Here is a 22,907-nt window from a genome sequence, read left to right as displayed (position 1 = left end):
CCCTCTGCGGCGTGTGAATGTGGAAGGGTACACACATCTGATTGAATGCAACTGAACTTCTATTTTCATATGCATGTGGCTGTCATACATGTTTACGACTTCATGTATAAATATGTAAATGCAATGATTCACCTCCATCCTCACACTTTTCAGGGGGCTTGGCTTTTTTGACCAGACGCGGGTCCAACCATGTAGTCGACTTTGTGTTGTGGCTATAAAACAAAAAAGAAAATGCATTAGATACCTGACCTGTATTTAAACTAGTATTTCACAAGAGTAAAACTAAAATTGTGGGCTACATAACACCCCGAGTTACCATCAATTTGCTAGACTGTTGTTTTGTTCTTTTATTAAAATAAACTAGACTGCTACTTTCAGCTGATGAACCTTAATGAACTGACTAATCGCAAGCAGTTGGACCGAGCGTATTCATTCATTATTATGAACTGATTCATTAGTTGATTAATTCATTGTTAGTGCTTTTTGTCAATTGTTTTATTATTTAGGTCTATTTTTGATATTGCATTGACCTCAGTTTGAGAACCGCTTATTTATACTAATGTAATGCATCAAAGAAAGTTATTATAAAGCCTTGGCAGGTCAAAGAGGGTACGATTTTCAATGGCCTGTAGTCATGAGTCTTATTAACTAAACTGGAAAATTTTGGAACCACTAAAATATAAATGATTGCGACCCCAAATGCACACACACACACGCTCACACAAACAGAACTTTGACTCTGTTCTTTAAAGAGCATTCAGGCCACACTGCGAGCTATATTTATTCTTTCGTTCTGACAGCTCTGCTCTTGACTTTTAAAAGCAACACTTTTTCAGAGTGAGAAAAACATCAGATATCAGCAAGACGGGGAGAGAAAGTGATAAAGCATGCCGTTTGTGAAAACAGAAACTGGAATACTATGTTGATGGAGTTTGAGAGTTGACCTGAATAGAATCAGACGGCAGTGCTATGGAGGGGAAAATGTCTTGCCTGCTAACAAATATTACTGCCTATAAAAGGGAATATTGGGGAGCAAATTTAAAGACAGTAAATAAAAACTTTGTATAAATATGCAATTTCATATAATGTCTTTGCATACAGCTACTGCATCAAAATATTACTTTAAGAACCTCCAGCAATAAAAAATGAAAACACTCCACAGGAATACTACAGTGGCAATAAATGCAAAATAAAATACAAAAACAAACAAAACAATATCCTTTGGTATTGTGAATAGTGCATCAAATCCCGCATGACATTCAGTAGTGTGAAAACAATAATAAACACAAAAACAACATTCTGTGATATACAGTGTGTCAAATCAGATGGCGTTAAGCAATGTGAGTGATAACAATAAAAAAAACATCAAGACTTCAAGGTATACATTCGGTTCAAAGGTATAAAGCCATGGGTTCAAAATAACCAAAAATAAGTCTGTAATGGATAATATTAATATCATGACAGAATTTACATATAGATTTTGTAAATAATATAAATATATTTACAATTTACAGAAATTGCATCTAAATTAATGCTGAAAGTCTTAACCTCTACCATAGCTCTCTAATCTCATGATGAAATATGCCCATGTGCATGATTAAACATAAATAGTATCTTGTATCTGAATATGATGCAACAAGTTTGAATAGCAGAATTTAATAACGGAAATTACAATGAGATCTTTAAAGTAACTGCACATCTTCACTTTTTTTTATATGAAATGCACTTTTCTCTGTTAATACATCCCTAGTCCCAAAGCTACGAACAGGCCTTATTATTTATGAACAGGCCATAAACCAGAAGTTGACCCAAAATTTATGAGTACAGCAGCAGACTTCTTGCAGTTAGTAAAGTCTAAATCTCTCCTCTGACGGCCACACACACTTACTCTATGAAGTAGACCATGCCCGTCTCTGTGTAGGCCATTTCCCAGTTGCACGGCAGGGGCTCCAGGCTGTCGTCTCTGGCTAAAGAGCTCCAGGTGTGGACTTCCAGTGTCCCACTGCCACCTGCGCTGCCTCCACCACTGGACTGAGTGTAGCTGGGCACAGCTTTCCTCCACTCCTCTGTCCTCTCTGCAGAAGGAAAGAAGATAAAAACAGTGCAAAACTAACTCAGGAGAATGATTTGCATGCCAAAGTAGGACGGTGTGCACGCAAGATCTTTTCCTGTTTTAGGTACACAGCAGAAAAAGCATATATAGCCACAATTTAATGACATAATTTAATTATTAACAAAAATCAATGCTACTATATAGCAAATCTCAATTTGATTGTTATATTGTCAAAAAATGTCGAAAAAACTATATTATTGGCCAGCGATATTTCAAAAGTTGGATAAATAGTGCATCCTACCTACTTTACCTGCATACTTACAATATACTCATGTAAAACAATATATACTATACAGCAAATCGCGGCTATGTGACAATTTATATCATCCCAAAATGTAAACAGCATTATCACACAGCTCTATTGACAAAGTTGGATGTATATTACATAAATCTTTATCTGCATATGTACAATATACTTGCATAGGGTGATATACAGGTGCATCTCAATAAATTAGAATGTCATGGAGCTTACCCTCCGTGTGAAGGGTGTCAATGATTGTCTTCTGGACAACTGTCAGATCAGCAGTCTTCCCCATGATTGTGTAGCCTAGTGAACCAAACTGAGAGACCATTTTGAAGGCTCAGGAAACCTTTGCAGGTGTTTTGAGTTGATTAGCTGATTGGCATGTCACCATATTCTAATTTGTTGAGATAGTGAATTGGTGGGTTTTTGTTAAATGTGAGCCAAAATCATCACAATTAAAAGAACCAAAGACTTAAACTACTTCAGTCTATGTGCATTGAATTTATTTAATACACGAGTTTCACAATTTGAGTTGAATTACTGAAATAAATGAACTTTTCCATGACATTCTAATTTATTGAGATGCACCTGTATATACTATAGAGCAAATCGCAACAGCCTGATTTTTACTGCTGCAAAATGTAACTACGTATGACCACCTAGCTCTTTATATAAACTTGGATATATAAGTATTTCCAACTCTATCCACATACATACAATAAACTCATGTAAGGCGATATATTCTATATAGCAAATCCCGGCTGCTGGATTGTTTATATTGTCGCCAAATGCAAAATGTATTATTGCATATCTCTATAAAGTTGGATATACAGTATATTATATCCAGCTTTATCTGCAATAAGACAGTACACTCATGTAAAGCAAAATATACTATATAACAAATCTCAAAAGCCAGATTTTTTCATTTCATCACAAAAAGTAACAATATTACCTCCTAGCCTTTTATATAAAGTTGGATATATAAGTATGTCCAACCTTATCCACATACATACAGTATATGCGCATAGGATGATATATTCTATATAGCAAATCTCAACTGCCTGATTGCTTGTATTGTTACAAAATATAAACTATATTATCGTCCAGTTCTAATCTGCTAAATGTGACTATAAGGCACAAAGATATTAAGATACTATAAACATTAACATCATGATTTTCTGTAAAGCTGCTTTGAAACTGTGTAAAAGTACTATACAAAGATTTTGACTATTACCATGCAACAGGATTTGACTAATTTTAAAAACTGCAAGCTCTAATCTGATGGATTCTGCACAGTTTTGCACATCATCAAAAATCTGAATATTTTGAGTAAATGTACATAATTGAATGCAGTAATGACTACAGTTCAATAAAAAAGGCTACAGCATTGTACTTTATTTCCGCAACACTGCATCATAGCAAGAAATGCCCGTGGTAACAGCAGCTGTCTGTGTTTGTACGTAACAGCAGTAAGTATGCGTGTGCATGCATGATAACTAATTTGCTGCCATTTTCCCTCTGTTTGAACACACTTGAAGTGGCAGAAGCCACTTTAAAGCAAATATGACACTGTTCTGCGGCAAGGACACTCCCCATTAAACGTCTCTTCACGAGTTCACACTTACATATAATGAACAGAGTAAAGGTTATGCATATTTGGTGTGCTGTCCAGGGAGAGGGCTCCGAGCTCGGTAATTACTCTCGAGCCCGGGGTAATCCCCCTGTCCGGGGAGAGGGGTTCGAGCTCGGGTTTAAGTCCGGACCCAGAGCGCTCCCCCCCGAGCGCTCCCCCCAACAACTATTCCCTCTCCACTGGCTTATGCCAAGGCTGGGAGGGAAGACCTCATCAGTCCGAGTAGTCAAACATGACTATACAAACACAGCAGCTTTTAATTAATAGCAATACATCGCGGGAAACAACAACTGTGTCAAGGGTCTTTTTAAAGCATTTACTGTAAAGATAAGTTCAAGGAAGCTATAAGAAGGCAACCAGAAAGATTGAACAAGGGTGCTGTAAAGATACCACGGTATTAAAGGGAAATACAATAGTACATAGATATATATACAGTGTTACTGAATGATTACCATAGTATTTAGTAGGATTTAGCAGTATTTAGATGGTATTTCATGGAAAATCATGGAATTAAACATGGAAAATCATGGTGCATGTGCAAATATAGCATTACCATGATACTACGGTCTAAGATTAACATTTTACTATGTCAAGTATTTACTATGACAGACAGACAGACAGACAGATGATAGATAGATAGATAGACAGACAGATAGATAGATAGATAGATAGATAGATAGATAGATAGATAGATAGATAGATAGATAGATAGATTTGGTGAAACTCAGGGCCTGAAAGTTTAAATCTGTTTATATTTCTTTATCAAGTTACGTACACCTATATATCCCACACAGCCTAAACAAAAACAGATGCACCTAATATAAGTATAATATAAGATCATTACATAAGACATACATAATTTAATATTAAAAAATACTGAGGATATACAGTGGGTACGGAAAGTATTCAGACCCCCTTCAATTTGTCACTCTTTGTTATATTGCAGCCATTTGCTAAAATCATTTAAGTTAATTTTTTTTAGCAAATGGCTGCAATATAACAAAGAGTGAAAAATTGAAGGGGGTCTGAATACTTTCCGTACCCACTGTAAGCTTGGTTTCTCCTGGGGACGCTAGAGGCTTACATTGTCTGAAGTTAAAAGCTAGGGTTAAAAGTTAAAGACCCGTAAACATCTAAACAGCTCATTTATGTTTAAAGCTGATCAACACCAGGGTCATGGACATGAATCCTCCACGCATTAAGCAAGCCATTATGGAGCAATGTGACTCGCTTGCCAAACACTACTCTGAAGTACTGCAGTATACAAATAGAGCATAAATTTCAGGCCTGGAGCCTTGAAAGCACAACTGCTGATCTCAAAAGGATTATAAGGTTATACTGTGAACTAATGAGAGCATGTGAGCAGGGGGTTTGGCTCTTTTTTAAGCAAAGCTTGCCTCTCAGTGCTGATTTCTCCTTGAGTAAAGGACGGGGTTCTTCTCTGAGAGATCATGTACGGCCTCAGACTGATCACTTGCACATAAGTGAAGAAGACTGCAGGTTAAAGCCTCAAGCACACAGGGATTTTGGAAAAGATTTGCTGTCTGAGACAAATTTCAGGAATATTAAAGACTTCTTTCTTGCAGGGCAAAATCAGCAGTCTTTGATCACTTCATTTGACATGCTCCCCAACAGCCTATTAATTGCCTTTGCGATTAATCTTAACCTCCAATGAAATTCTGACAGTTACAGAAATTTTGGGTTGCAGTTCTGAAGTATGACTACTAATACAAAAGTGCCAGGAGCACAGCAACTGAAGTAAAAATACAATGTTTTATTAAATTATTTAAATATAAATATTAAATGAAAAGCTTACACTTAAAAAACATAAAAATGAGAAATGTTGATTTGGCAGCTATCTGATACATTTAAGTTGAAGTACTAAAATGACTAAAACTAAAAATGAAATAAAAAAAATAAATGAAAGCTAAATAGGAAAAAAAAAAATAACAACAGGAAATCACTAAAAGTGAAATTAAAATGAAAACTGAAAATAATAATAAAAAATAATGCTAATTCAAAATATTAATAAATACTATCATATATAAATAATACTAAAATAACACTGAGCCAAAGTCCCAAGATATTTATTGCAAAAATGCACAGCCTGTATCAATATGGGTGGGAATTTTTAGACTGCAATCGTACACATTTTGGTTAACAAAAGCACACACACATTAAAGTCTGTCCACGGACCTGGGATGCCATTTGGGAGCTGTGGCCGTTCCTCATCCTCTTCCTCCTCAGGGACCACACTGTCCTTGCGGTCCATCTTGCTGACGGAGGTTGTTCGCTTTCGTTGGATTTCGGTGCCATAATCCTCCTCAAACAAAACCTGGTCGACCAGGTCAGGCTGAACCAAGTTGGGCTCCGCAGGAGGTTTGGGAGTGCCATAGAAGTTACCTGAAAATGAAGAGTGCCTTGTTTAAAGACAAAAAAAAAAAACTCTTTTGATTCATGATACCTTTGTTTAAGTCATAAAAGCAGATACTTTAAAACTTTAGAGCTTTGATTCAACATTTTTGCTACATTATCTTCGATTTAACTAGCCACAAACCCGATAAAACAACAGATTCTGTAACACTGAGACAAGAGCTGCCTGCAAATTTATCTCTTTATCACTACCTTCGCTTTCTTCCTCAGTCCCAGCTTTCTCAAAAACGAAGATCTAGGTGTCGACAATCCAATATGCAGTGTGAAATGTTATACTCTTTCCATTCGGTGGTGCGTTGAAAGTAATTACACTCACCACTGGATTCAGTAATGAAACTTTTCCCACTATCTTCTCATGCAAAAATCAGTTCATTAATATGCATCAGAAACAATGGCACAGCCAATCAGTGGAGCAGCATAATGTATTCAATTGAATTTCTAATTTGGTGGTACATTTCAATATGTGTGTGTGTGTGTGTGGGCGGGGGGGGCGGGGGTTGCGCTTCATTATTCCCCCTTGATGTAACACTAAAGAAATCACTCTCAGTATGATTTTTTCAAATCAACCGTTCAACCTTCATCAATTATACGCAGATTAATTTAAATTATCAAAATTTGTTGTTTTGTTTGTTTGCTCGCTTCATTCTTAAAATAAATATGCTGCCCCTAGACATCATTAACATCTCTGGAAGAACAAAAAAGCTTTTAAAGGTCACATATTCATCTTTTGCCAATGTAAAATATAATCCTTGTAATCAGCTGAAAGATTAATCCTCTCCTTTTTAGATTGTAAATTCTAAAGAGTTTAATTAGCAAATAGAAACTGAAACCATGTGGGAATAAGCTTTTTCACAAGCAATTAACTACTGTTGACAACTTCGCTCACCTCTCATGAATATGCAGTGATGAATATTCACTCTATCCCTCGCTGTCTTTCTTCATTATACAAATGAGATCTCCTGCTATCCAGTGTCACAGCATAAGGAAACCTTTTGTGCTGCTACCATAACATTTGTTATACATTTTGTACATCATCATGCGAAAACACCATGTTTCCAAGACTATAGTCTCACTGAGACAGACATTTGAATATCGGCATAAATTTTGGTCCATTTTGCAGCTTATTCTGGTGAAGAGCTGCACAATTAGACAAGAAGGGATGCTTGAACATTTAAATCAACTAAGCACAGTTTGACTTTATTTATGGCACATGAAGGGGCAAGTAAACCTATGTACACTACCATTCAAAAGATTGGAATCTTTAGGATTTTTTTTATGCTTTTGTTCTTTTAAATTGTAATAATATTTCACAATATTACTGTTTTACTGCATTTTTGATCAAATACATGCAGCCTTTCCATACCACTTGGAAGAGATGACAAATTTTCAACTTGAAAGACTGAAACCTTCTTAAAGAGACAGTACATTTTAGTATACTGAACAACTTCTCTTTACCAGCAAAGATCATCTCCTTCCACGGATAAACACACACTGGCAACACAACTCTTTATTACATACAACATGGTTTGAAATAAATGCTAGGTAAGTGCTTGGCTAATTAGAGCCGTTGCATGATGCAGTAACCCTGATTAATCAGCACATATGCACTCAGCTAACCATGATGCAATCAGAATGTATGTGCCACACTCAGTATCAGAGCAGATTTACAGCCTCATCTGTCGCCAGTAATCTGCAGAGAGCCGTATAATCCCTCAACGAGGGGAACGTCCCTGTGTTCTCTTAATGTTGTCAAAAAATTCTGGTGCACATAAAGTGCAGCTATAACATCAAAATAGATCAAATGGAGGAATGTGGACAGATTGCAGAGGTTTATGGGCTTTACACAACATAAGAGGTCCAAACAAAGTAGCACATATATTGCCTACATTTAATAAAAAGTGTACTAACATTCAGCAAATTCATTTTAAAAACTTTCTAAAAATACACAAAATGAATTTTGAGTGAATCTAATGTCTTTGAGTGAATCTAAATGAAAACGGCAAAGAAAAGTCATATTTCCATCTATAAATCAAAAGAAAAAAAGACTAAGATTTGTTTGCTTTCTTTGCATATTTTCATAAGTACAATAAAACTTGTCTCATTACTCTATGATTTTTTATCTTAATTTATTATTATTATTATTATTATTATTATTATTAAAGTTTGTCCTGACAGCATGATTTCCCCCCCCCATGTATTACTGTAAATAATGACATAATTCGAACAATTTAACAGCCCTAAAAATAGATTTCATTTGCTTTATCCAAAATCTTTATATTTTTTACTAAATAAAATTATACTTTGAAGAAAATTAAAACTATTTTAAGATTAAGATTTGTTTGTATTATTTTCATATTTTCATAAATGCATTTAAACTCAAATCCAGTCTCATTATTGTAATTTTTTTAATTTTGTAATTGTATTTTATCATCTATATTTTTTTAAATGCGTCCAGAGTATTGGACATTGACGGCCCTTGACTTTTTCTTTTTTCAAAATATTAATTATGTATTAACAAACTCAAAAATTATATTTTTTACCATGTCAATAAATTAGAATTATTCCAAGTGAGCACAGGACATCTATCCATTTATTGGACTAAAAATTATGTTGATAAGTGACTCAACAGGCAGCAAGTATAGTAAATTGTGTCACAGTTTATTCATGTTTACAGATTGCCCCCTTTGAGATTCTTTATGTCTGTGTGCTTTCAACAAGCGCTAAATCTTTATTGATCAGGATCAACTCTTAATTCAACCAAGCTTGCTTTGACAGGATTACATTAAAAGCTGCCTTGAGAGTTGTAAATTTATCCACACTACTGGAATGTATGAATCAGAAATGCCTAGCATCTGTTCGCTATTGCTCAAGCATGACCACACAGAGACAAATCTATATACAGTAATGCTGCATTAAGGGTAAAATGTCCAGTAAATATATTGTAAAACCCGACTGTAACTTCCTGATGTGAACTATTCCTTTAGGGAACAGTCTGCCGGGATTAGTGTACGTCTGTGTGTTAGCATGCATGTGTGTGTGTCATAGGATCAGAACGTCTCCCTCTTTGAGAGCAGAGCACATATGGGCATTTCCATACTGGCATGGCTCCCTGTCCCAGCAGGCTTTGCCTGGCATGAGTCTGGTCCCACTGTCGACATGGGGCCACAATGAATGCACTCGGCTGGCACGCTATCTGTCTCTGAGGACAGAGACATCCAAACCCACCAGACTGCAGAGGGGAGGACAAACACAAAGCTTTTTTGCGTTTCATTAATGAAGGAAAAAGAAAGTGCTCTGAAAATAAATTATATATAGGACCATTCATCTTGTGCTTACCAAGGCTGTATTTATTTGATCAAAAATAGAGTAAAAATGTATTACAATTGCAATTGTTTTTTATTGAAATATATTTTAAAAAGTCAAAATTTTCAGCATCATTACTCCAGTCATCCTTCTAAAATCATACTAATATACTGATTTGCTGCTCAAGAAACACTGAATAGGATGTTCAAAAGAACAGCATTTATTTGAAATAGAAATTTAGAAAAATATTTATAAATGTCTTTACTGTCACTTTTCATTAATTTAATGCCTCCTTGCTAAATAAAAGAATTTAAAAAATCTTATTGACATTAAAATATTGAATGGCAGTGTGTGTGTGTGTGTGTGTGTGTGTGTGCGTACACACATTTTGTACATAATTTGTTTACATATCATGTTTACTCATATTTACACATCATGAATAATTTATATATTATAAAAAAATGAAATGGTCAGTAAAAAAAAAAAAAAATGTACACATATTCTTTCAAAAGGTACACCTTTGTACCTTATTTACCCCTAAAAGATGCATTTTAGTACTTTAAAGGTACATATATGAACCTTAAGTGTATATAATAGTATCTAAATGGTACAGCATTTGCACCTTTTTCTAACAGTTTACATATACACATACAGTATACACACACACACACACAGACACACAAGATAAACTATTGTCTAATTAGCTTAGCATGAAAAGTAGCTAGGTACTGCTTATTTTCTGAAAGTTAAGCAGCTCCTTTCATACAATGTTTGTTGGGGAAAATTTGTGGAAAGTGCCATTACAGGCAACAGACTGCCAATTTTGTCTTCCTTGTGTCCTTTTTCAGCAGTTTACCTCAAGCTCTGCAAAGCATGTTTGCATGGTGTAAACCTGTGCTAACTGACTCACTGCCTGTAAGATTTGGAGGCTAAATCCATAGTACTTTTTTGAAACTGCACTGTCATGAAATTCTTTTTAGACAAGATAAATGCCTCGAGGTGTTGGTGACAGAGTTCACCTCAGTCAAGTAAACAACACGACTATCGAATGTAAACACTAGACGTACATTTCCAGAAATGCCAGTGTTTGACAGGCAGCATAAGAGTAGTGTTTAAATTTTGGCAAAACTTAGATTTTAGGCTTTGGGTCTATAAATGAAAAGCTTCATTGCATTCAATGTGAATTTTGTCACCCGTTTTATCGTCTGTGAGGTGAAAATCATAATTCTGACAACATAGAAAAGAAACAGCACACCTCTTTCCAACAAGGAATATGATTTGAGATATCATTCATGTAAGTTTGTATGAACAATATCAGTATAGAAACAGTGTTTCATACCATCATATGTTCCGCTCTCCAGCAGTAATCCACTCTCTTCCAGGATGCGAAAATCCCCCATGCTGATGAAATTATAGTCCACTCCTGGAACCTCCCCATCTCTGGGCAGCCGGGTGGTACCTTCCAGTAAAACAAACACAATTAGAGACAGTGAACCAGTTCTGGTGAGAATGTCCTACACCCACAATCCCCTTGACTGCAAACTTTGTGTCTGTCTAAACAGCCTCAGATTGAGCAGAACTAAAATTGGATTCCCTGGGTGTGTTTCAGCATTTCCTTTCAGAACAAGTGCACTCCATTCGAAACTGTAAATAGAACTGATCTCCCATAGATGAGATTTGGAAACTGGGATTCCGAATCTGGAATTGTGAAACTGGATGGATTATATGGAAAGAAAAAGGGTGGTTTTGGCCATTCGCGAGGATTTAAAGGGGTCATATGATGCGATTTCAAGTTTTCCTTTCTCTTTGGAGTGTTACAAGCTGTTCGTGAATAGATAAGATCCCTAAAGTTGCAAAGACTAAAGTCTCAAACCCAAAGAGATATTCTTTATAAAAGTTAAGACTCGTCCACGCCCTCCTAAAACGCCTCGTTTAAACACGCCCCACATGTCTACGTCACTGTGTGGGAAGATTTGCATAACACTGCCCACATGTTAATGCAAAGAAAGAAGGCGTAACTTTGATTCTCACTGTAGTATTGTTGTTGCCGCCGCCACCATGTGGAAAATAATGTTTTTTGAACCTTAAACCACATAAACACATTTCATTACACCAAATAATGTTCTTTGTTAGCAACGTCATATGACCCCTTTAAAAGATTAAAAAAAGCACATGCTTTAACATAATTCCTGTGAAAATGGTTTGGAAACACACAGAGATGTACTTATTAGCCAAACTGTGTAGAACACGGTCATATTACATCATATCAGAGGAAATCTTGTGTTATGTGTTATTCAAGCATAGTATAGTCACATATTGCTCCATTTACAAGGGAGTCGGTGACACAGAGGTGGAAAGTGTGCACAGATTGTGTAAAATAAGATTCAGTCTCTAAAGCATTTGGCACGTTTGAAAACTGTGTCTGTAGTGTAGTAGTCTTTAAAAAATACCATACCAACAATCATATGGATTTAAACATGATGAGAGCTTCCATTTTTGGGTGAACTATTAATGGATGTCTGCTTTTTCACCCCTAAACCAAGATAAAAATGTTAATTCTCTGTGTTTAAGCCTGCGTGAGTGTGTTTGCTCAAAAAATATCAAACATAAACTGTACATGTTTGGACCTGATTTCAGAGGTGGGTTGTTTAGCAGCAAAATCCTCATAAGAGACATCCGAGGGTGGCATTTCTTGCGAATAAAAGGCCAAAAATAAAAGATGACATTTCTCGGCTCTGTTCGTGTGTGTGCTAGGAAATGCCACCAGGCTCTACTGTCATTTGAAGGACATTTACATTAGAACCAGCAAACTGAAATGCCAGAGTCAAGTGTCTGCGGAGACTTGACTCTAACTTAAGAGCAAATAATATTAAAAACGGGCTCCTTACATTTTCCTGGGAGAGCAACTGTTTAAATGCCACAAGAAGAGGGAACTGGAACAACGGCACTGGTTAAAGATATGTGAATATCCACCGGCAAGGTTAAAAGGGGTTAACTTGCTCAAGATCCATAAAATAATGATAATGAAGGGAGGAGAGTAGAGGTGTAGACTTTCCCAGCCACATTATTTTCTCTGTCCATGTGAAAGAAAATTATTTGCAAATATCATAAGTAAATTGAGTTAATTGTTATGAATTTTACTTTAATAATATAAAATTATTTAAAGGAAATTAATACTTTTATTCAGCAAGGACTTGTGAAACTAATCAAAAGTGACAGAAAAGACATTTATAATGTTACAAAAGATTTCGTTTTCACATAAATGCTTTTTACCTTTCTATTCAATCAAAGAATCCTAAAAGATTCCACCAAAATATTAAGCAACACTATTTCAGTTAAAATGGTTGATAATTAATAAGAAATGTTTCTTAAGCACCAAATTGCCATATTATACAGATTACTGGCATTGAAGACTTGAGGCTGAAAATTCAGTTTTGCCATCACAGGAATAAATTATTTTCAAAAATATATTACAATATAAAATAGATTTTTCAATTGTAAAAATATTTCACAATATCACTGTTTTTATCAAATAAATGCAGACTAGGTGAGCATAAGAAACTTCTTTAAAAAAAAAAAATGTTTTCAATAGTACTTAAAAAATTAAATAATTTAAAAAAGCACATAATACATAAAAATGTAATTTATAATATTACATTTACATCTAAGCCAAAATATTAGAATATTATACATTTAAATAAAGCAGAGTAAGTTTAAAATCAAGTGAACGATCGCAGTAGAGTAAATTTGACTCTTAAATACTCATTGTTCTACGAATGCCTACTTTCGTTCCAGACTTTTGTTTTGCAAAATGCAACACATCTTCCACAAACGCATTATATCTTTGTGACATAACCGTCTCAGTAGAAACTAAATCATTCACAGTACTCTCTGACGCAGCGTAAACTCTGGTTCGCCCAAAGACTTGTAAACAAAGACTGTGATGTGGCAGGTTGTGAGCAGGTTATGTAATAACAGTTACATCTTAGCCGGCCTCTGAAGTCAGTTTAATCACAGGCCGGTTCTAAAAGAGGTCCACAGATCCCCCGGGTGAGCACCTGCTCCGGCAGCATTCTGGTGGAGAAGGGATATGAGTGGCACTGTAACGCCCCTGTGGACTGTTTATTGTGGTTTCTTCCCCTTGTGTTGGTTTAGCCCGTACTAATCATTAATTACCCTCATTGTGCTCACCTGTCTGCCACTAATTATCCACCATATATTAGTTCCTGTCTGTCAGAGCTTTAGTGTCGGTTATTGTTAATGTTACCCCGAGTGTGTGTCTCACCTACCTGAACCTGCCTTGTTGTGTCTACAATAAACGTCATTATTGGAATCCTTGTCGTCCTCGTCGTCCTGCCTGCCTCCACACACCAGTTTCCGTGACAGGCACCTTAGGCTACTCTTTATTCCTCTCCGTCAGAGGAGCTTTTAAAAGCTTTTGTTCATAACTCCATAAAGCAGCTTCGTGACTGCAAACACCGGAGGCTCTCTCTTCCTCCAACTCTTTTTTTCTATACTTTTTCCCCTTTACCCTGCCATTTCAGGCCCTTCTCATAATTTACTGACTAAGGTAAAGAGAGAAAAAGAGAGGAAGTAACTAGACCAACAACAGAGTGACCTAAGGACAAGAGAAGAGGATGCTATGCTTAAATTGGCATCCAGTGGAAATTCTTTGCTGTTTTATTTGAAGTCGGATTGTCTCAAGCCTGCTAATTTTCCATAAACATCAAAGAGTAATTCTTAATTCTTGTAGGGGAATTTTTCATAATTAATTCTTCTTTTAAACTTCAAAAAATTCAGAAATAAAACAAAAATGTGTTAGCTAATGTCTACGATTATTGTCAGCGATAAAATGCACAGCTAAACAGCCTCCGCTGGCTGTATTTCAAGTTCTTTAAATGGGTGACTTCCTCTCAAGTCCACTTATGATATCAGTCAAACTTTCTTTTTTACAACCTTATCTTTCACCTTTACAAATGACAGGTAATTTTTTTGTTGCTGTGCCTTTAAGATGTCTATGTAAACACCCTCTTTATGACACCAGTAACGGCGCTTTGCTGCGCTTTGCTGCGCTTTTACTTGAGAGCTGCATGTTTGCTGTCAAGTCTAATATGGTTTGCACCACCCCAGGCTGCCTTCAATAACAGCATCTTTGCAATAGTCTTCATTTGATTTTGACAGGTTCACAAAACAATCAGTGCAGGAATGTGGCGCGCAAACTGGTGATGGGCGTGATGATCATGGATTGTTAAAAATAAACTTTAGTTGCTCATTTATAATGCTGAAAGTATATTCAGAGTGACAGGAGCTACAAAGAGCAAGAAACAGCATGAGGTATGGAGGAATTATATTGTTTCACAAAAAAGTATCGGAGAATATTAATTTAGGAAAATATATACTATACATCCCACAGCGTAACTATATCGTACTATATATCTTCTAGCATAATTCAAAACTTTGTGCGGTCAGTAAGTTTTCAGCAAAGATGCATTAAATTGATCAGAAGTGACAGTAAATACATTTATGATGTAAGATTTCTGTTTTAACAAACACTGTTCTTTTGAAACTTCTATTCCTCAAAAAATTCTGGGAAAAAAATTATTTCCACCAAAAATGTTAAGCAACACAACTGTTTTCAACATTGATAATAAAAAGAAATGTTTCTTGAGCAGCAAATCAGCATATTAGAATGATTTCTGAAGGATCATGTGACACTGAAGACTGGAGTAATGATGCTGAAAATTCCGTTTTCAATTAAACATTAAAAAATTGTTACATTGTAATAATACTTCGCAGTGTTTTGTTGTATTTTATGTAGTGTACACCATAATCAATTATCAACTGTTTAATTTATTATTTTTTTTTTTTTTACCAGATTAGGAAAAATGTATTATTCAGGTTCAGTATGGTTTTGTGACAAACTTGCATTAAAATGAATTTGTTTATCAATAAGCAATTAATTTTACATGTTTGGTGCATTCTATAAAAATGTACAGTTGCATAGAAAGGTATGTTTTTCCTAAAAAAAAGACTGAAATTATTTTATAAAACAGGTAAACAGATTATGCTGCAGGAAGTGTAGGTAGCATGTAAGTAAGATGCATATATATATTTTTTTTTTGCACTGAAATATCTCATACTAAAGTGTCGTAGTAAATTTGCCCCTCAGAGTGTTTCGTGACACATTTGTCACTGTCACTTATCAAATTAGACTAAATAGGGAATAACGAACTAGCTGAATGAGAAACTAATGAGCAGTGTGCTACTGCTTGGAGAAGAAACATGCTCTCAGAAAGCCACTCCACAACTCTCAAGAGAAACAGCATCTCATGCAGCACATCACAGAGGAGAGCTGGCGGTGTGCTGCAGAGGGCCAGACCAACACGAGAGATTTCGCCTGAGGAGAGGCTCTGTCTCCCCAACTACACTAATAGACACACTAGTGTGAGAAACAGCCAAAGGATTCACTCTAAACACTAAATGGGAAAAGACCGAGAGGTAAGATGAGATAACCAGACTGCCAGAGTAAGACAGAGTGGACATATATATGCTTAAATGATCTTACATAATTATATTTTGTATTATATGTATGAAATTGTATTTTATTGTAATGTATTTTATACATTTTATTACCATTACTCACTGCAAAAACTGCTTTTCTTACTTAGTTTTTTTTTTTGTCTTGTTTTCAGCCAAAATATTTAAAAAATTCTTAAATCAAAGAGGACAAATTATTGCCTTGTTTTCAGAAAAAAACATGTCAAAATTAAGTGAGTTTTTGCCTGAAACAAGCAAAATAATCTGCCAATGGGGAAAGCAAAATAATCTTGTTTTCTGTTTGAAATAAGATTATTTTGCTTACCCCATTGGCAGATTATTTTGCTTGTTCTAAGCAAAAACTCACTTAATTTTGACATGTTTTTTTCTGAAAACAAGACAATAATTTTTACTTGTCTAGAAAATCCTTCTTGATTTAAGAATTTTTAGATATTTTGGCTGGAAACAAGACAAAAAAATCTAAGTAAGAAAAGCATTTTTTGCAGTGAGCTGGCACTTCTTCAGTCACACATTTTTTATATTTATGAAAAATATTGTGTGTAAAACAATATTGCAAATATACGGAGCCCCGCACATGGCATGCAGGAAAAAAAATAGTAGGCTAAATCGTACACATGATTTACTATTTCGTTCCCTCGATTTGCTAAGTCGTGCACACGATTTATAAATCGAGCGAACGAATTAGTAAATTGTGCGCACAATTTAGCAAATCGAGGGAACGAATTAGCAAATTGAGGGAACAAAATAGTAATTGTGTGCACGTTTTAGTACATCAAGGGAACAAATTAGTAAAACGTGCGCACGATTTATTTATTTTTTCTTGCATGTCATGTGCGGGGCTCCATACAAATAAAACATATGCAAGTAAATAAATAAATAAATGACTTATTTAAAAGAAATACATTTATTTTAACAAATAAATATGAATATAAATAAGAAATGAACAGACTGTGTGTATGTGTGTGTCTTACATGGAATGGTGCGCAGGTACAGGTTGTCTCGAATCACTTGCTGCAGTTTGTGGTCGATTGATCCTTTTTGGAACTGCAGACTAAGATAATGCCTCAAATCAGCATTCAGCACTTTACCTGCAAAGAAAGAGAGAGAGAAAGGCAAACGGAAATTTATAAAACCTTTCAAAGGTTATGGAAACAGAAGTAGGTAGGCTTGGCATTATAATGTAGACTAACTCCCAGAAGGGACACATTATTGCTCTGAGATTGCTCTTTCATAACATGATGAGACTTAATGGGGAGCTCACCCTATTTAAAGCATAAAACTTCTGAAAAATATCACATGTTTGTATATAAAAATCAGACAATTGTTGACATATGCTATGCTAAGAGTATAGAGCTATACAATGAATATGAATAGTATAGCTCTGATCATTTGATCAAAAAGTTCTTATTGTTAAGATCTCTTGTGAAACCTTTGGAGATACAGAAGAAAAACTACAGGAGAAAAATCTGAGAAGCACAAGACAAGATTTATGAAATTTAAATGGAAGCAAAAGTTCAGTTTGCTCTGTGGTTGGAAAACAATAAAGACGTGTCATACGTGATCCTACTTTCCTACAGGTATTTTCACTGTACGAAAAATACCTTCTATTAGTCCCCAATTGCTTTTCATTTTCTAGGACTAGAGTGACATCTTACTCTGCACATACAGGCAACCACTCAATGTGAGAGCCAGCTGCACAAAAACACATGGCGTAAGTCTCTTATAAGCTTTGCTAACTCAGAAAAAGATTTCACAAACAAGCTGACACAGTGTCGAAAGCAACTGTGAAAAGTGAAAACCCTCCACACAGAACTTTTAAAAGCCTCACTTTCCCTCTTTCTGCCAAACTCCAAAGACGCAACTCTGGGAGAGTTCACAGAGAGTTGGGCAAAGTTGCTCAGCAGAGGAAGACGGAGGATGTTTGCTGATACAGACTGAGGGTGGATGAGAAAACGAAGGGAAACCGGGAGAGAGAGAAAGAGAGTCCAACAGCACAACTCGAGGGAGGAGAACAAATGCTATTATAGGGGTCATATGAGAAATCAGATTGTCTTTGATCTTTGGTTAAAAAAAAGAAAAGAAAAAAAAGTTAATCAAAACATGCTTTAACTTTAAAAACCAACCCATTATAAAACCCATTGGATTTATTATGTCAGAAACCCAAATTTATGAAACATCCTTCCGAATGAATCCAACATTACAAACGATATTCATTTTCATTTGTAAATTTAATTTTCCAATTTGTGATTTATTCTAAAACATTATGTCCCTCATCATTTCAGTCTGGATTTATCAGTTCATTTGACACTTTTCAATGCAGATTAGTTTATTAATCTTTGACAATAAGGTGCAGTCTTTGTAAAAAGTATTGTCAGATTAGTGAACAGATTGTTATTTTGATCATTTTTAATGAACATATTGAACTGATTCACAAAACCAGTCTAAACAATCTAGATACAAGAAACAATGAAGTTAGCTTAAAAGTAACTTAATTTTTTTTACATCACTTACAAAAATACAACATTTACCAAAACAAAATAAAATACAAAAATAAAACACAGAAAGTTACAAATAATTACAAAAAAAAACTTAAATTCAAAACACAAAAATAAATTAAATTAAGTACAAAAATAAAATGAAATATGCTTAATGTACGCTTGTTCATATGTGTTTATTGTTGTTTACAATACAAGGTAATACAAGATAATAACAGATAGATAATGTAAACAATAACTGGCAGATAATGTAAACAATTGCAACGGACAGCAAACAGTGATGCAAACTGAATGATGTTACTGAGAGTGTTTACACAGCCATATTTTAGTTTTTCATGGACATTTTCCACCATCAAAGAAGTTGCCTCTGTGGCTTTAAGAAACGCCTGCTTTGCAAATGAAATGAGAAGCAGTGCTCACACACCAGCTTGTGCGTTTGCTGTTGTGTGAAATATAGTTTTCAACTGTATAGATAACAGCTTGCATTGCATTGTGACAAGATCACAAAACAATCCACACTGAAACGTGCTGCACAAACCGTTAAGATCAGAGTTTTTTGGACTGGGAGAAAGTTTTGAGTTTTGAAAGTTACAGTATGTTTCCATAGTTCATAGAGCTCTTTCATCTTAAAAGATCAAGGGAAATTAGATTCCTCGTGATATGAATTCATTAAAGAACAACAGAAGAGAACAACTACTATGAACAATGATATAAAATGTATGATATGACCTCTTTAAGAAGGAAAGTGTGAACGAACGTGCAGACAGATGTCACAAACCACTAAAGCACTCGCCCATAATCTCCCGTCTTCACCCCTGTGCCATGCTGCCAGTCCTCATAAAGCACCATAATCTCCTCATAAACACAGTGTGACCCGTTATGTGTCATAACCTTTGGGCGGAAAGGCAGGTGTCCCTGTCAGAAGTCCTGAATTAAGCAGGATTTACCAACCACGAAAAGCTGAAATATCACGTCATTCTAATTTATTTTGACAGGGATAAAAGAGGAATTATCAAAGTGTTGACATGAGGAGCAGATATCAGCAGCATTTTAATGGCTTGATGAATTAACATGACTGGGAGATGAATGCTGTTTCTACACAGGAACGTAGCACTGCTTCACCCTAGAATGCCATAGATACTGCTGCTTTAGGGAAGCATGAGAACACTCTGCTGCTCCTTGAGATAGATTTGTTCATGGACTTATTTTACATAAGTATAAAATGCTGCACAACATAAATGGGTCAGTTTCAAGATTGCAAAAATGATTTGAAATAAAATAATGCAATAAAATTAAATCCCTTACAAAAATACAACTTACAAAATAAAATAAAATACTTTAAAAATTAAATGAAATTGAATTAAATACTTAAAAATGTAATTAAAATAAATTAATAAAACTTAATAAAATATGTGTGTTCAATAATTCTTGTTTACAAAGTAAGTTACCTGTAGTTTATAAAAAAAACACAAGATAAAATAAAATACTTACAAAAAATAAAATAAAATAATGTGAAAAGCACTATACAAATAAACTTGAATTGAATTGAATTGAATAAAATAAAATAAGATAAGATATGCTAAATGAAGTATGTTTGTTCACACGTTGACTGTTGTTAACAAAGTACTGTACATGTAAGATAAATCAAATAAAAAAAAACATTTTTTTATCTTATCTAAAATAAGATAACATAAAATAAATGCTTAATAAGGTACGCTTGTTGTTGATCCTTGTATTCAAAGTTACATGTAAGATAACGTACCATAATGTAAGAAATATCCAAAATTTCTGACAGAAAATGCCCAGTACATCTTTCATTTTTCTTACAGTGTATTTACCTGAGCATCCAAAATCACTCACTCATTTGCATTCATTGCTTACCCATATGGTGCACCATGTGGCATGGACTATACAGGGAGTAGTGAATGAGTGAACGACTGAGTGACTTTGACAGCGCACGTGGTCAAGGAGAGCAACGTGGAGCAGAACCACTGCTGAAGGGTCTAGTGCTGAGTCTCACAAGGTGATTCAATAAATGCCCATCTTTATTGCCACTGTCTTCAATGGACATTAGTCAGAGAAGACAGCATATTTAACTTGATGTGAATAAAAATGAAGCTGTGTGAGAAAAAAGCTGTGTTTAACACATTCTACTGTTTTAGGTCATATCTTATTTTCACATGCCATTTTTTCCAGAAAATTTTTCAGAACGGTGTATTTTCAATGCTTTATCGATTTAAGAAGGTACAAACACTGCAACCCATTGTACACACTATATATTATGTCCCTTACAACCTAGTTTTCATTTGCATTGAGTAAGATAGAGTCTACTCTACATTTATAAGAGTAGACATTTATCTACTCTACAAGACCAAATGCACAGATGCCATATTTTTACATATACAAAACAAAAATGAAATACTTGTAAAAATAAAACACTTATATAAATACAATAAAATGAAATAACTTAATAATCTTGCAAAATAACAATAATAAAAACAATAGTAATATTAACAATAATAATAATAATAATAATAATAATTATTATTATTATTATTATGAAGAAAATAAAAACAAAATAAAACAAATAAAAAATAATAAAATAAAAAATGTTTAATAAAGACTTTTAATTCAATTTAACAATCTATTTAACAAAAAAATATTTTTATATATCCAGTTTTGTCCTGCCTGTTTATATTTGCTTAAAAGAATATTAAACAAAATAAAATGATAAACTATTAAAAAAACTGAATCATATTCTTAATGATTAAAAAAATTATTGATTATTTAATGATTTAACTTAATCATAAAAAAAATCTAAAGTATTGGACAGCACTGCATGTATTTTTTGTGCATAAGAAATCTGTACATTAAACAACAGAACTCAGAATCCAAGAAGTTAAGCTAAAAATGATGAAAAGAATCTAGACCTTTGTCCTGTTGAGGCCAGAAAGAGTGCTAAATAGTCAGTAAAAGTCTTCTTCTTGAGGTTCTTTTTGACCCCATGTTAGCTGAGTACTATTTAGCCACAAATTACAGCCTATTATCTGTTTAATGTACAGATTTCTTATGCACAAAAAATACATACAGTGCTGTCCAATACTTTAGATTTTTTTATGATTAAGTTAAATCATTAAATAATCAATAATTTTTTGAATCATTAAGAATATGATTCAGTTTTTTTAATAGTTTATCATTTTATTTTGTTTAATATTCTTTTAAGCAAATGTAAACAAGCAGGACAAAACTGGATATATAAAAATATTTTTTGTTAAATAGATTGTTATTTAACAAAATAGGGAAGGGAAGGGGAAGACAGAGAATTTGTTAGGGGGAAGACCAGAGGTTTTAGAGAATATTATCAATATGCCACTCTCTTTATTTCCCATTTTCAACTGTCAATATCTTTGGTCATTCCTCATCTCCCTTGCTTTTTTTCCCCTCGTAACCCGTTTAACGTTGACATTTTTTCCTTTAGTTTTCTCCTTTTTCTTATCTCTGTACTTCTCTATTTCCTTTCCTACGTGTCAGAAATGGCAGAGCAGCTTTATAATCCTCCCCAGATTCCCTCCTGTTACAGTGCTCACAAACCATGGCAAGGACATATAAAAAAGAAAAAAGAAAAAAATCAAACAAACACATAACAAACAGAAGACAGGGAATTTATCATTTTTTGCTCTCCATGAGAGACGTACCATAATTTGCATGGTTTCCATTAAAATACAGTTGTTGTTAACAAAAAAAGTACTGTAAATGCATTCTTGTGTTCTTCCTGTGGTGGTAATAAACTTCAATAGGGGGCAATAGAGTTACCTTCAACTTAACTTTTGGCATGATTCTCTTTAAACATTATTTAGCATTTTCTAATATTCAATATAACATATCTTGTAGGCACACTGATAATGCAGGACATACTTCAATTTCATTATAAACTGCATTCTGAAACATTTTTTAACAACAGTGGATGAAAATCTGGCAAAGCTAGAAGATTAAAAAGATTAAAATTCAATAAGATAAACACTGTAAAAATATATTTTTCAAAGTAAATATTGGATATTTAAGAATATTGGAGTACGTTTTACAGGAAAAATAATATTTCCAGTTTTCCAGTCTTTCATGGTCAATTAT

The 22,907-nt window shown here is 34.4% G+C and overlaps 1 protein-coding gene across 1 annotated transcript in view; it reads right to left on the bottom strand.

Moving 5' to 3' along the window:
- The window catches only part of LOC107668158 (membrane-associated guanylate kinase, WW and PDZ domain-containing protein 3-like), a 54,502-nt gene extending 34,835 nt beyond the window's left edge, over positions 1-19,667 (bottom strand). Inside the window, exons 1-7 of the mRNA XM_016459954.1 lie at positions 19,569-19,667; positions 18,113-18,218; positions 17,256-17,372; positions 11,066-11,185; positions 6,187-6,393; positions 1,889-2,075; positions 133-212 (exon numbers count right to left, since the gene is read on the bottom strand). Coding sequence (XP_016315440.1) covers positions 133-212; positions 1,889-2,075; positions 6,187-6,393; positions 11,066-11,185; positions 17,256-17,372; positions 18,113-18,218; positions 19,569-19,667 — 916 coding nt within the window. The remainder of the gene's footprint in view (positions 1-132; positions 213-1,888; positions 2,076-6,186; positions 6,394-11,065; positions 11,186-17,255; positions 17,373-18,112; positions 18,219-19,568) is intronic.
- Positions 19,668-22,907: the final 3,240 nt, after the last annotated feature.

The sequence above is a fragment of the Sinocyclocheilus anshuiensis genome, unplaced genomic scaffold (assembly GCF_001515605.1).
Source record: "Sinocyclocheilus anshuiensis isolate Anshui unplaced genomic scaffold, SAMN03320099.WGS_v1.1 scaffold2649, whole genome shotgun sequence".
NCBI classification, from domain to species: domain Eukaryota; kingdom Metazoa; phylum Chordata; class Actinopteri; order Cypriniformes; family Cyprinidae; genus Sinocyclocheilus; species Sinocyclocheilus anshuiensis.
Note: the sequence above shows the minus strand (reverse complement) of the source record. Positions and strands in the feature narration are given on the sequence as shown.